General features: G+C 40.1%; 1 protein-coding gene across 1 annotated transcript in view; it reads right to left on the reverse strand.

The window, feature by feature from the left end:
• Positions 1-13,274, reverse strand: part of TBC1D9 (TBC1 domain family member 9) — a 126,354-nt gene that overhangs the window by 41,144 nt on the left and 71,936 nt on the right. Inside the window, exons 4-6 of the mRNA XM_063107336.1 lie at positions 10,803-11,031; positions 10,122-10,383; positions 8,145-8,352 (exon numbers count right to left, since the gene is read on the reverse strand). Of these exons, the coding sequence (XP_062963406.1) occupies positions 8,145-8,352; positions 10,122-10,383; positions 10,803-11,031 (699 nt within the window). The remainder of the gene's footprint in view (positions 1-8,144; positions 8,353-10,121; positions 10,384-10,802; positions 11,032-13,274) is intronic.

Below are 13,274 nucleotides of genomic sequence, written 5' to 3' on the forward strand. Positions count from 1 at the left end.
ATAAACAGGGAATGAGGACTCACTCAGATTCATAAAAGACACAATCACGGCATGTTCTCAATCCCAGAATGGGTTTCTTAGCCGGTTCAGGTAACTCTGCTTTACTACATGAAGGTAGTACTTGACGAAGAAACTTACGTTTAATAAGAGCCACTCGCAAAGACTACTAAGAAGGTAAATTTGGGGCACCAGCCAGCCAGCGGTACCGCGTGGCTCCACACGGCCCCCGTCACCTACTGCCTTGGACCCAGGTAGGGGGGGAGCTCCAGGCCCTGCCCCAGTACCCTGAATCAGCACTGCACAGGTGAGCCCACTGGTGCCAGCCAGCCAGCAGAACCACACGGCTCCATGTGGCCCCCTCACCCACTGCGTTGGACCCAGGCAGGGGGGAAGCTCCAGGGCCCACCCCGGCACCCTGAACTGGCACCACGCAGGTGAACCCCCAGTGCCAGCCAGCCAGCCTAACCACATGGCTCCACGTGGCCCTACATCCCACCTCAGACCCAGTGGGGAGCACCAGCCTACAGATCCGACCCACCGAATTTGTCCCAGAAGAACTCCACACGCTAGGAGCTCATTCTACGACCACAAAGTCTCAAACAGGAGCCAAGTTGGTTTTTTTTTTTTTCTTTTTTCTTTTTTGTGACCGGTAAGGGGATCGCAACCCTTGGCTTGGTGTCGCCTGCACCGCGCTCAGACAGTGAGCACACCGGCCATCCCTATATAGGATCCGAACCCGTGGTGGGAGCGCCACTGCGCTCCCAGCACCGCACTCTCATGAGTGAGCCACCGGGTCGGCATGCCAAGTTGGTTTTAACATAACCACCACCACACTTACTGTCAAGCAAAGACAGTTCACCCTCCACAGTAGCAACCAACGCCACTCCACAGCCAACCTCAGTGTAATAGAAGCAAACCCCCTACCAAATGACCAAGCATCAGCTAAAAAACACTAGAAGTACAAACAATCAAGAAGAAATGACACCCCCAAAGTATACAGTAATGCCCCAAAGTCAGACTCCATGGAACAGGGAATCCTTGAAATGTCTGAAGAAGAATTTCGAGCAATGATCTTAAGAAAACTTGAAGAAATAAAGGAAGACTCAATTAGAGAACACAATGAAACAAGAAAAAACATCCAGAATATGAAGAAGGAACTCTACAAAGAGATTAATTCCATAAAAAAGAGTGTAGCAGAACTTCTAGAAATGAAAGACTCACTCAATGAAATAAAAAACATGACTGAGAGCTTGAGCAGCAGGGTAGAGCAAGCAAAAGAAAGAATTTCAGAGCTTGAAGATGGTCTTTATGAAATAATTCAGGCAGACAAAAAAAAAAAAAAAGGAAAAAAGAATTAAAAATAATGAGGAAAACCTAAGAGAGACAGCAGATAAACTCAAGTGCCCTAACATCCAAATTGTGGGTATTCCTGAAGGGCAGGAGAAGGGAAAAGGTACCGAAAACCTACTCAAGGAAATAGTAACAGAAAACTTCCCAGGTGTAGGGTGAGATACAGACCTTCAGATCCAGGAAGCTCAAAGGTCCCCAAACAGATTCAAGCCAAAAAGACCCTCCCCAAGACATATTATAGTTAAATTTGCAAAGCTCAAAAACAAAGAGAGGATTCTACAAGCAGCAAGAGAAAAGCATCAGGTCACTTATAGGGGAACCCCCATCAAACTAACAGCAGACTTCTCAACTGAAACCCTACAGGCCAGAAGAAAGTGGAACAATATATTCAAAATACTAAAAGAAAAAAACTGCCAATCAAGAATTCTTTACCCAGCAAGGCTCTCCTTCAGAAATGAGGGAGAAATAGGGTATTTCCCAGACAAACAGAAGTTGTGGGAGTTCACCACCACACAACCCGCCCTGCAAGAAATTCTCAAGGGAGTCATTCATCTGGAATCTGAATAATGGTGACCATCATCACAAATACACAAGAAAGAGCAAAACACACAGTTAAAGCAAAAATGCCAGCAAGAAAGAGAAAGAAGCTAAACCATTCTGCCTTAAATCCCCAACTCACATTGGAGAAGAGAAATAAAAGGGGAAATAATGATCAAAAGATATTTAAACCACCTAAACAAGTAGCAATTAAATGACAGGAATTAGACAACACTTGTCAATAACTACTCTAAATGTGAATAGACTAAACTCCCCATTCAAAAGACACAGACTAACTGACTGGATTAAAAAGCTAGACCCAAGAATATGCTGTCTTCAAGAGACCCAGTCCTCACCTGTAGAGACACTCATAGACTAAAAGTGCAGGGATGGAAAAGATATACCATGCAAATGGAAACCCAAAATGAGCAGGAGTAGCTATTCTTATATTGGACAAAATAGACTTTAAACCAAAAAACATTTAAAAAAGACAAAGAAGGCCATTATGTAATGATATAGGGAACTCTCCAGCTAGAAGACATAACAATCATAAACATGTATGCACCCAATACCAGAGCACCCAGATATATCAAGCAAACATTCTTAGACCTCAAGAAGGAGATACGACCTAATACATTAATAGTGGGTGATCTGAACACCCCTCTCTCAGTATGGGACAGGACTTCCAGACAACAAGTCAACAAAGAGGCATAGGATCTAATCTACACCCTAGACCAACTGGACTTGGCAGATGTATACAGAACATTTCACTCAAGAGCTAAAGAATACACTTTATTCTCATCAGCTCATGGTACATTCTCCAGGATAGACCACATATTAGGTCACAAATCCAGTCTCAGCAAATTTTAAAAAACTGAAATCACTCCAACAATCTTTTCAGACCACAATGGACTAAAACTGGAGATAAACAATAAGCAAATTGCTGGAAGCTATACAAATATATGGAAAATAAATAATAAGTTCCTGAATGACCTATGGGTCCAAGAAGAAATTAAACAGGAAATCAAAAAATTTCTAGAAGCTAAGGAAAATAAAGATACATTGTACCAAAACTTGTGGGATACTGCAAAAGCAGTACTAAGAGGCAAATTTATTGCAGTAAATGCATATATAAAAAAAAATGGAAAGATTCCAAATAAACAACCTAACGCTATGACTCAAAGAACTTGAAAAACAACAATGATCCAAACCTAAAGTTAGTAGACAGAAGGAAATAATTAAGATCAGAGCAGAACTAAATGAAATAGAGACCCAAAAACCAGAAAAGATCAACAAAACTCAAAGTTGGTTTTTTGAGAAGATAAACAAAGTAAATACACCATTAGCTAGATTAACAAAAAAAAAGGAGAAGACCCAAATAACAAAAATCAGATACGAAAAGGGACACATTACAACTGACACCACAGAAATACAAAGAATCATTAGAGACTATTACCAACAACTGTATGACAACAAATTTGAAAATCTGGAAGATATGGATAAGTTTCTAGACACATACAAATTAACAAGACTAAACTAAGAAGAGATAGAAAACCTGAACAGACCAATAATAAGCAAGGAGGTTGAAGTAGTAATTAGCACTCTTCCAACAAAAAAAGTCCGGGTCCAGATGGCTTTACAGCTGAATTCTATCAAACTTTTAAAGAGGAGTTAATACCAATTCTCATGAAACTGTTCCAAACAATTGAAACAGATGCTACTCTCCCAAACTCATTCTATGAGGCCAACATAACTCTGATACCAAAACCAGATAAAGATACAACAAGAAAAGAAAATTATAGGACAATATTCTTGATCAACCTAGATGCTAAAATCCTTAAGAAAATATTAGCAATTAGAATACAGCAACACATTAAAAAAATTATACACTATGATCAAGTGGGATTCATCCCAGGGATGCAAGGATGGTTCAACACACAAAAGTCAATAAATGTGATACATCACATCAACAAGCTCAAGGACAAAGACCATATGATTATCTCAATAGATGCTGAAAAAGCACTTGACAAAATTCAACATTCTTTCATGATAAAGAATCTCAACAAATTAGGTATAGAAGGAAAATATCTTAACACAATAAAAGCCATTTATGACAAGCCCACTGCCAGTATTACTCTGAAAGGGGAAAAATTAAAGGTCTCCCCCTTAAGGACAGGAACAAGACAAGGATGTCCACTCTCACGACTTCTAGTCAACATAGTACTGGAGGTGCTAGCTAGAGCAATCAAGCCAGAGAAAGAAATAAAGGGAATCCAGATTGGAGAAGATGAAGTCAAACATACCCTATCTGCAGATGACATGATACTATATATAGAAAAACCTAAAGACTCTATCAAAAAACTCCTAGAGCTGGTTAATAACTTCAGTAACGTTGCAGGGTACAAAATAAATGCCCCCAAATCAGTAGCATTTATATACTCAAATAATGAATTAACAGAAAGAGAAATAAAGAAAGTAAGCCCATTTACAATTGTCGCCAAAAAAATACGATACCTAGAGATCAATTTAACCAAGGAGGTGAAAGACCTCTACAATGAGAATTACAAGCCATTTCTGAAAGAAATTAAAGAAGACACAAAAAGATGGAAAGATATTCCATGCTCTTGGATTGGAAGAATTAACATTGTGAAAATGTCTATACTACCCAAAGCGATCTACAGATTCAATGCAATTCCTATCAAAATACCAATGACATTCTTCACAGAAATGGAAAAAACAATCTTACCTTTCATATGGGAAAACAAAAGACCCTGAATAGCCAAAGCAATCCTGAGCAAAAAAAAAAAAAAAACAAAGCCAGAGGCATATCTCTGCCTGAATTCAAACTATATTACAAAGCTGTTGTAACCAAAACAGCATGTACTGGTATAAAAATAGACATTCAGACCTGTGGAGTAGAAGAGAGAACCCAGAAATCACGCCTCAGGCTTATAGCCATCTGATATTAGATGGAGACAACAAAAATCTACATTGGAGAAAAGATTGCCTCTTCAATAAGTGGTGCTGGGAAAATTGGATATCCATATGCAGAAGAAGGAAACTAGATATGCATCTTTCACCATACACTAAAATCAACTCAAAATGGATTAAAGACCTAGGTATAAGACCTGAAACTGTGAAATTACTAAGGGAAAATATAGGTGAAACACTTCAGCAGTTAGGTCAGGGCACAGGCTTTATGAACATGAGCCCGAAAGCACAAGCAGCAAAAGAAAAAATAAACAAACGGGACGACATCAAACTAAAAAGTTTCTGCACAGCAAAAGAAACAATCAATAGAGTGAAAAGACAACCTACAGAATGGGAGAAAATTTTTGCCAACTATGCATCTGACAAGGGACTAATATCCAGAATATACATAGAACTCAAGCAATTATACAGTAAAAAAATAAATGACCCAATTAAAAAATGGGCAAAGGAGATGAATAGATATTTTTTCAAAGACATACAAATGGCCAACAGATATATGAAAAAATGCTCAACATCACTAGTCATGAGGGAAATGCAAATTAAAAAACATATTGAGATACCATCTCACTCCAGTTAGACTGGCTATGATCAAAAAGATGGTGAATAACAAATGCTGGTGAGGGTGTGGAGAGAAGGGAACACTACTGCACTGTTGGTGCGAATGTAAATTAGTACAACCACTTTGGAAAACAATATGGAGGTTTCTCAAATGACTACAGATAGATCTTCCATATGATCCAGCAATCCCTCTTCTGAGTATATATCCAGAGGAATGGAAATCATCATGTCGAAGAGATACCTGCACTCCCATGATTATTGCAGCTCTGTTTGCAATAGCCAAGTCATGGAACCAACCTAAATGTCCAACAATAGATGATTGGATAAGGAAACTGTGGTATATATACACTATGGAATACTACTCTGCCATAAAAAAGAATGAAGTACTCCCATTTGCAACAATATGGATGAACCTGGAGAAACTTATGTTGAGTGAAACAAGCAAAGCACAGAGGGATAAATACCGCATGTGCTCACTCGTATGTGGGAGCTAAGAGAGAAAGAAGGCAGGAAAAAAAGGCCACAGTAGTGACATGATCCAATAGGGAGGGAACATTCCTAGGGCTACAACTTGGAGTGGAGGGGGGAGGGGGATGGGGAGGGAGGTTGGAGGATAACTGGGAGGGGACAAAGGGTACAAAAGTAATTTCTGGTAATGGGTATGCCCCCAGTATGAATCTGGCCCCCACATCTTGGGCAGGAGGGCGGACAATGAGCATTGTATCTCATGAATATTCGTAATTAAAAAAAAAAAAAGAAGGTAAATTTGTTAGAAAAAAGTTATAAAATACATTTCATGACTAAGTAAGTATTGTTGAACTATCTACCTCTGAATTCACCCCCAACAAAATATCCTTGCCTCAAAATGCGTTATAACACCAGTTAGCTGATTCTATAACAAGGAGAACTAGAATGTCAATTGCCTAACATTGTGGATTCTTTTTGATCTACAAATTTAGCTGCTGGGAATGTGTAATTTATAATTTAAGGAAAATTATACGGATGATTGGGAGAAAACTAGAAACAATGAAAACCATAGGTAACAGGATAAATAAATTATATATATACTTAGTAGAATAATATGCAGTTATTAAAAATTACATTGTAGAAGAATATTTAATAACCCGGGGATAGTTTAAGATATGCCTATGGTTAAAGAAATAAGTAAAAAATAAAAATTATCTGTAATATGTTTTACATATAAATTTTATAAATGTCATATACACAGCAATGCATAGAAAAAGCCTGGAAAACTGTACAACAGAGTGTTAACAGTGGTTGTCTTTGAATGATGAAAATGTCTTTGAAGAGTGAATTTTGCTTTTATTTGTCTGTACTTTTATAAATTTCTGTGATTAAGATGCATTACTCTTAAAACAAAACAAAACAAAACAAAAACAGAGAAGAAAATTTGCCTATATGAGTACATTTTTAAAAAAGAAAGAAAAGAAGGCAGGAAACTTGAATTCTTTACTATAGGGAATCTTAACAAAGGGGCAATCTTAGATTAAATGTCCAAAGCTTCTGACAACCTTAGCTTCCAGAAAAGAACCACCATAGGTTAGAAGTTGCCAGGTTAGAAACTGCAGGGCTGCCAGCCCCTGTACTTCCTCTCTCTGACATCCTAACCTGGAGTCTTCATCAACTCTATCACCCTGAAGACATGATAGAAGCTATCTCCACCCCAGAGTACTAACAATGTTCCTTAGACTTTACTGTGCATGAGAATCAGCCTGGGAATTTATAAAAATTCAGATTCAGAAAATCTGGGATGGGCTCTGGAATCTTCTGCTGTGATCAGCAGCCTGGCGTTCCAATGCAGGGATTGGCCGACCATACCCGAACCTGGCTTTTTGACTCATGTCCTACACTATCTCCTTTAGACCAGGCTGCCCTCAGGCTATGAGCTGGGTATAATTACCACATTTTCTAGTTCCTATATTTGACACTTTGACACCTTGGGGCCTTGCTGACCCTGGAGGGACCAACCCACCTGGGGCTAAGCAATTCCTAAAGAATTGTTTTCATAAGCAAACCAACCTCCAGAGCCCACACCCCAACCACCTCCTTTATGGAGCTCTCATACTCAGGGCTGCTATTCCCCTGCCCTAACCACCCCAGGGCCAGGTAGCAGACAACTACGGAGAGCCCCTCGAGAGCCCCGGAGATCTCTGAAATTATTCAAACTAGTCAATCCTAAGCCTGCTCACCCTGCCTTGCCCATTCCTTCCCTCAGAAGTCACAATAAATGATTCTGTCCATGCTTTCCCTCATCCCTTCTGCCTCCTGACCAAACCTGCTGCTCTCCTGTGTGGCCTTGCACGTGGTGTGGCATGCCCTCTCCTCTTGGGATCTGTGAGCATTACAAGCTATCTCTTCCATCGCAATCATCCCTCATGAGTTGGTCTCACCATACCTGAATAATAATAAAACCCACATTTTAAAACACCAGGCTGCTTCTAGAAGAAGAGATCTCACAGGTCCTACAGTCACTTACAGCAGTGACAATAAACAAAAGGGTGGCAGATGCCACCAAAGAATTATGAACATTCACCTGTGGGTAAAATGCAATCAATTGTTGGTTTAAAACACACACACACACACACACACACACACACACACACACACACACACACATACATTTCTGTTCACATAGAAATGTATTACAAATGAAACGGTTAAAATATCCCTTTTCCCTTGACACTTACCTCACGGAGTGGGATAATGAGGCTGCATAAGTTCTCCTCTTTGCTGGTAAAGCAGATGTAATTTGTGGACACAAACATCTGCCCCAAAATGTGCATTTTGTTAAATGGAGTCCAGAGGGTGCAGTCTGTGTGGCCATCTAATTTTTCATCTTTGGGCAGCCGGAAAAGCGCACGGTATCTCTCACTCTTTGCCCTGGCATCAAGATCTCTGGAAAGCAATAACTATAATTCACCTCACACAAGAAAAGTGTTTCAATACCTTCTAACTGATGCTGCAATGGAAGTTTCCCACCACTCTCTCCCTTGACCGTGTTAGACTCATTCCTACTGCCTTAGCTTTACATTGGAGTTAACTCCAACCTAATGACCCCAAAGCATAATAAAATTATTTTAATTCTATTTAGGTCCCTTTGTGTAGTCATTTTACAATCGATATCTGTAAATTTAAAGAATCTTAGGAAAACTAGGCCTGAACAGGAAACTCATGCTCTCTCTAAAGGAATGCAATAATTTCTAAGAGGGTATTATATTGACTCTTATCCCGAGCCACTATTCTGGGCCTAATCTTTTAAAAGAGACCCAATGAAAATGCAAAAAAGCCACATGAATCTGCGTCACTGTCCACCCTGAATAGACAACAAAACTTTATAAAAAGACATAGGAACAACTCACTTCTTGGACAACTATGGTTTCCAACCTTTTCTATTGACTATATCTTTTCCCTAGTGAGTTCTTCTTTTGGTTGTTTAAACCTCGCCCCTCAAACTTTTACTCCACCTCAGCCCCTTAACAGTCTAGTTTCTGGTTTCACAGAGCGAAGAAAGGCCATGATGCAGAAGTTCCATCAAACTCCCGACCTTCTATCTCCAAAATTACCTCCGCCCTCACCCGCTAGAACTTACTCCCCCTCTTTCAAAGGCAGAGGTGTTAGCTCACATAAAGTAGTCTTGCCATGCTCTATGAAACACCACTTCTCAAATTCATCGTTTTCTTATAGCTTTATCTCTGTGCCCTGCCCTGTCCCTGCACCTACCCTAACCAACAAACTCTTCCCATCCACCTTCTTCATTTGATCCTTTGTTCAAATCGTTTCTATTCTAAAAAATGTAATCCCCCCCTTTTTACCACTGAATTTCTTGACAAACCAAACTGTACTTGCCTAATTCCCTCTCCTTGCCTTTCAGTTGCTATTTAATCCACTGCAGTCATAGCATCTATCCCCCACCGCCTTGTCGAAACATGTCTCAAACCACCAAAGGCATCTTAGTTACACTGACCTGTTTTCAGACTCTACCTACCAACGATTTCCAATTTTACAAATCGTACTATACCAATCTCCAATTACATGTCCTGCAGACAACTCAACTCCAAGGACATGCTCTTCCTTCTGTCATTCCCCATCTTAGTAGGTCAGTTCCATGCATCCAGTCACACTTTAGAGGGCACCAACTTTTCCCTCATCCTTTCTCTAGCTTTACTCCCACAGCCAGACTTCCAGGCTCCCCTGCAGCCACTCCTCATCCCATGCCTTCTACTTCCTAGCCATGTGATGCACTTACTTCCCTCTGGGCTTTTCCCTCATGCTGCCCTCACCATGTCCCTCCCTCTGCCTGAGACAGCCATCCTACCGTAGCTGCTTGGGTAACTTCTTTTCAGAGCCCAGCTCAAAGCAGCCTCCACTGAGAGGGCTCTCTTACCCACTCTGCACCATCTGGGCCGAGCTACCCACTCCCCACATGTGCACCCACGGCGCTCTGTTCATAGGAACGGAAGAGTTCCCATCACATTGTGCTGTAGCAGGTCATGTCCATCTCACTTACTGAACTGGGAGTGCCTCGGGCAGAGCCTTTTTTGTTTTGCGTATATACCCAGAAAGCTGTTCAGAACCTTTGAAGTTGTTTTGAAAAGGTTAAAATGAATAAATGAATGGGCTTCTCATTTCTAAAGTCTGGAAGCCTCGAAGTCTTTATCACCCACCGTTTAAGAGCAGACACTTTTTTAGGTGATTTCTTTTTCAGCTTGGGCAAGGATCTATCTTGTTCAAATCCCTCATTGTCTAAGAGTTGCCTCATGGCTATGTTGGCAAGCTGCTCCATTAACTTGAAGGTCTCGTTGATGCTGAGGAACACGGAGAAGAAATGCTCACTGGACCGTGTGCTCACTTTGATGGCATCAGGCAGAAGCAGCGTGGCGTTCTTCTCAAGCTGAGTGATGTCTACCCACCGGATTACCAGTTTGGCTGAGCACAGGGAACAAGACTAGGTCAGCACCCGGCTCCATCATGAGACTGCGATCTCACACCTGCCCTCCCCATCCCACTGAACTCCTCTGAGTTTGTAAGCCCACATTTGTCTTGTCTGTTAGTTTTAAGAGGCAAATCCAGACTACATAAATTCTGAGTCCAGAGTTATTATGGATTTAAGTCCACGTCCACTTAATTGATGATATCTCGAGTGAATCTTGATTACTCAATGACCAATTTCTTTACAAATATCGAACTAAAAATAATTGAATTTATTTGTTAAATACTCAAAAAATAGTGTTGACTTAGTTATAACCACAGATTTATTTTTGGTATTTTGATGTGGTTTATAAGTTCAGAGCAAACCTCAGTACAATTTTCAAAGAAGTGTCTTTCTGAAGCTCTAGATGACTTACCTTCCCTTCCCATAAGAAAAGAATAAAAGCAAAGGTGGTTAATACTGAGGTACATCCAACCCTGGCGGGGGACCTTTCCCTTCCAGTAGCTGCAAGAGTAATAGTTGACGAGTTTCTCTTCCTCGGGCATCCCAAAGAGCCTATGGAATTTCACGATGGCTTCTTTAAACTTCTCTGTGTCATCATCTTCTTTTACATCATTGATTTTGTTATATTCTGCAATAATGCCCTAATCAGGGATAGAACACAAAGCATAGGGCTGGTATTAATATGACCAGAGCTGTATGTATTAAATAGGAAAATACAATTCCTAAGGTTAGAATTTTTTAAAACATTGATGAATTCTGTTCAAAGGCAACCCCCCACATTCTAAGCTGATTAATGAGTAGCATCTGTGTACTAAAACGTTTTCAAAATGACAACACAGATTTTATTACATGTTAATTGGAGCTAATTATTTTATTAAGTTCACTTGGAATGAAGCCCATAGTTTTATTTTACAAATGAGAAGATGTAAAGATTTTTCTGGTTCTATTGTTTTCACTAAACTTATCATGATAGAGCCATCCCAAATGTCAACTTCTGCCTTTCTCAAAATCAACAAAAATTCATCATGAATGGACAAGAGAGGAAAGAGACAAAACACATGTCACTAACTGACACTTGGGCACACAGACCCACTCTCTCAGGACCATGATAACATCAGGGAACCTAAAGAAAAGAAGTCAGTTAAGTCATTTAAGCAGAAGGGGAAATAAGAGAGCAAAAACAATATTAGGCACAGGATTTTTTGACAATTGGACAGGAAACAAAATATTTGCATAGCAAGAGAACAGCTTAATCTACTGTTCAATCACTGTAGTAGCTTAAGAAGCCATTTCAATGTTATCCAATTCCTCTGTAATTCCCTGAAAATCAGCTTCTACATTTATCTCTTGATAGAGAATGCTCCCTTGAATTCCACCTTTGACTTTGTAATCATCAAATCCCTCCCACCTTATCTTCAGTTCTCTGATCTCAAGGTAGCACTGGAAAAACATGAGCTTTAGAGCATGAAAGTCTTGGTTTCAAGTCCCAACAGCATCATGGTGTGTCTGTATGAACTTGGGCAACCTCTCGGATTCTCCTTGACATGACCAAGCCCTCCATATGCAAGGATAGAATTGGCAACTGCCTCGTCATACCTGGAATTCCTGCCTGAGGGCTCTTAAGCTTCCAGTATCTCCTACATGCTCCCTATAAATTTATCTTCCTAAAACTGGTTTTGAGTACAAAATTCTTATATACAATGCTGTACCCCAGATATGTAAAATCAATTATGTTTCAATAATAAAAAAAAAAAAAAACTATATGTAGTGGATTGAATTATGTCCCCCCAAAACTCCCTGAAGCTTGAATTGTGTCCCCCAAGTTTTATGTACTAGAAACTTTTATGTATTAGAAACTGTGACTGTTAAGCGGGTGGGAAGCCTATTATGGTAATTGAAAGGTGGAGCCTTGAAGAGATGATTGGACTGTTGAACTGTGCAGTAGTGAATTGATTAAAAACAGTGGTCACGGGCATGGTTCTGAGGGCTTTAAAAGAAGAGGAGAGTCTGCCTTTTGCTCTCTACTCTCTCTGCTTCCACCATCTTGCAATGTGAGACCCTTGGGTCACTGTCATCACCACCAGATGGACTTTGGACTTCTCAGCCTCAGAAACTGTAAGCAGTAAATTTCATTTTCTTTATAAATCACCCAGTTCAGTGTACTTTGTTATAAGCAACAAAAACGGACTAATACAGCATACAAAGCTACTACACATATTAAAATTAATTATAGTAATTATAAGAATAATAAAAGCAACAGCTACCCTTCCAAAAAAAAAAAAATCCTGAGTGGCTCCCACCACCACCAGTATAAAGTTCAAAATTCTAGACCATGCACATTTTGTATTCAACCAACACTGCAACCTTTTCTCTCACTGTACTGCATCTGATCAAAACTTCCCATTAGCCAGCCTGAGGCAACCTCAGGGTCTGAACATGTCATTTATGTGCTTTCTCACTCTTACCTGTGGTCCCGCCATTTTGTGTGCCTAAAATATAGAATCAGACTGTTCTCTGTTTCATTAATCCTATCCTAGAGTCTGGTTTAATTCCCATGTGATCCTTCTTCCAACTATGATTCTTTCCCTCCACATTAAATACTATTGATTCTCTAGGCATTATGTAATGAAATTATTTCCTGAATTTTATTTCTACTGCCAGGCCTTTCATGCCTGTTGCCAGCAGCAGTGATTCTGTGGCATGATGGCAAGAAGGAGCACTTTAGTCTGCCTCAGTCTCTGTCACCATTCGATTCTAGTTAAAAGTAAGCATATAAACAACCACTATGACAGCAAACAGTGGGCTTACTATGGAAACACAGCCCCAAGACAAGCCTCCAACTATTCTTCTAATAGGAAAGCACCCCAAAGCCATCTGCACAGTC

The sequence above is a fragment of the Cynocephalus volans genome, chromosome 9, assembly GCF_027409185.1.
Source record: "Cynocephalus volans isolate mCynVol1 chromosome 9, mCynVol1.pri, whole genome shotgun sequence".
NCBI classification, from domain to species: Eukaryota; Metazoa; Chordata; class Mammalia; order Dermoptera; family Cynocephalidae; genus Cynocephalus; species Cynocephalus volans.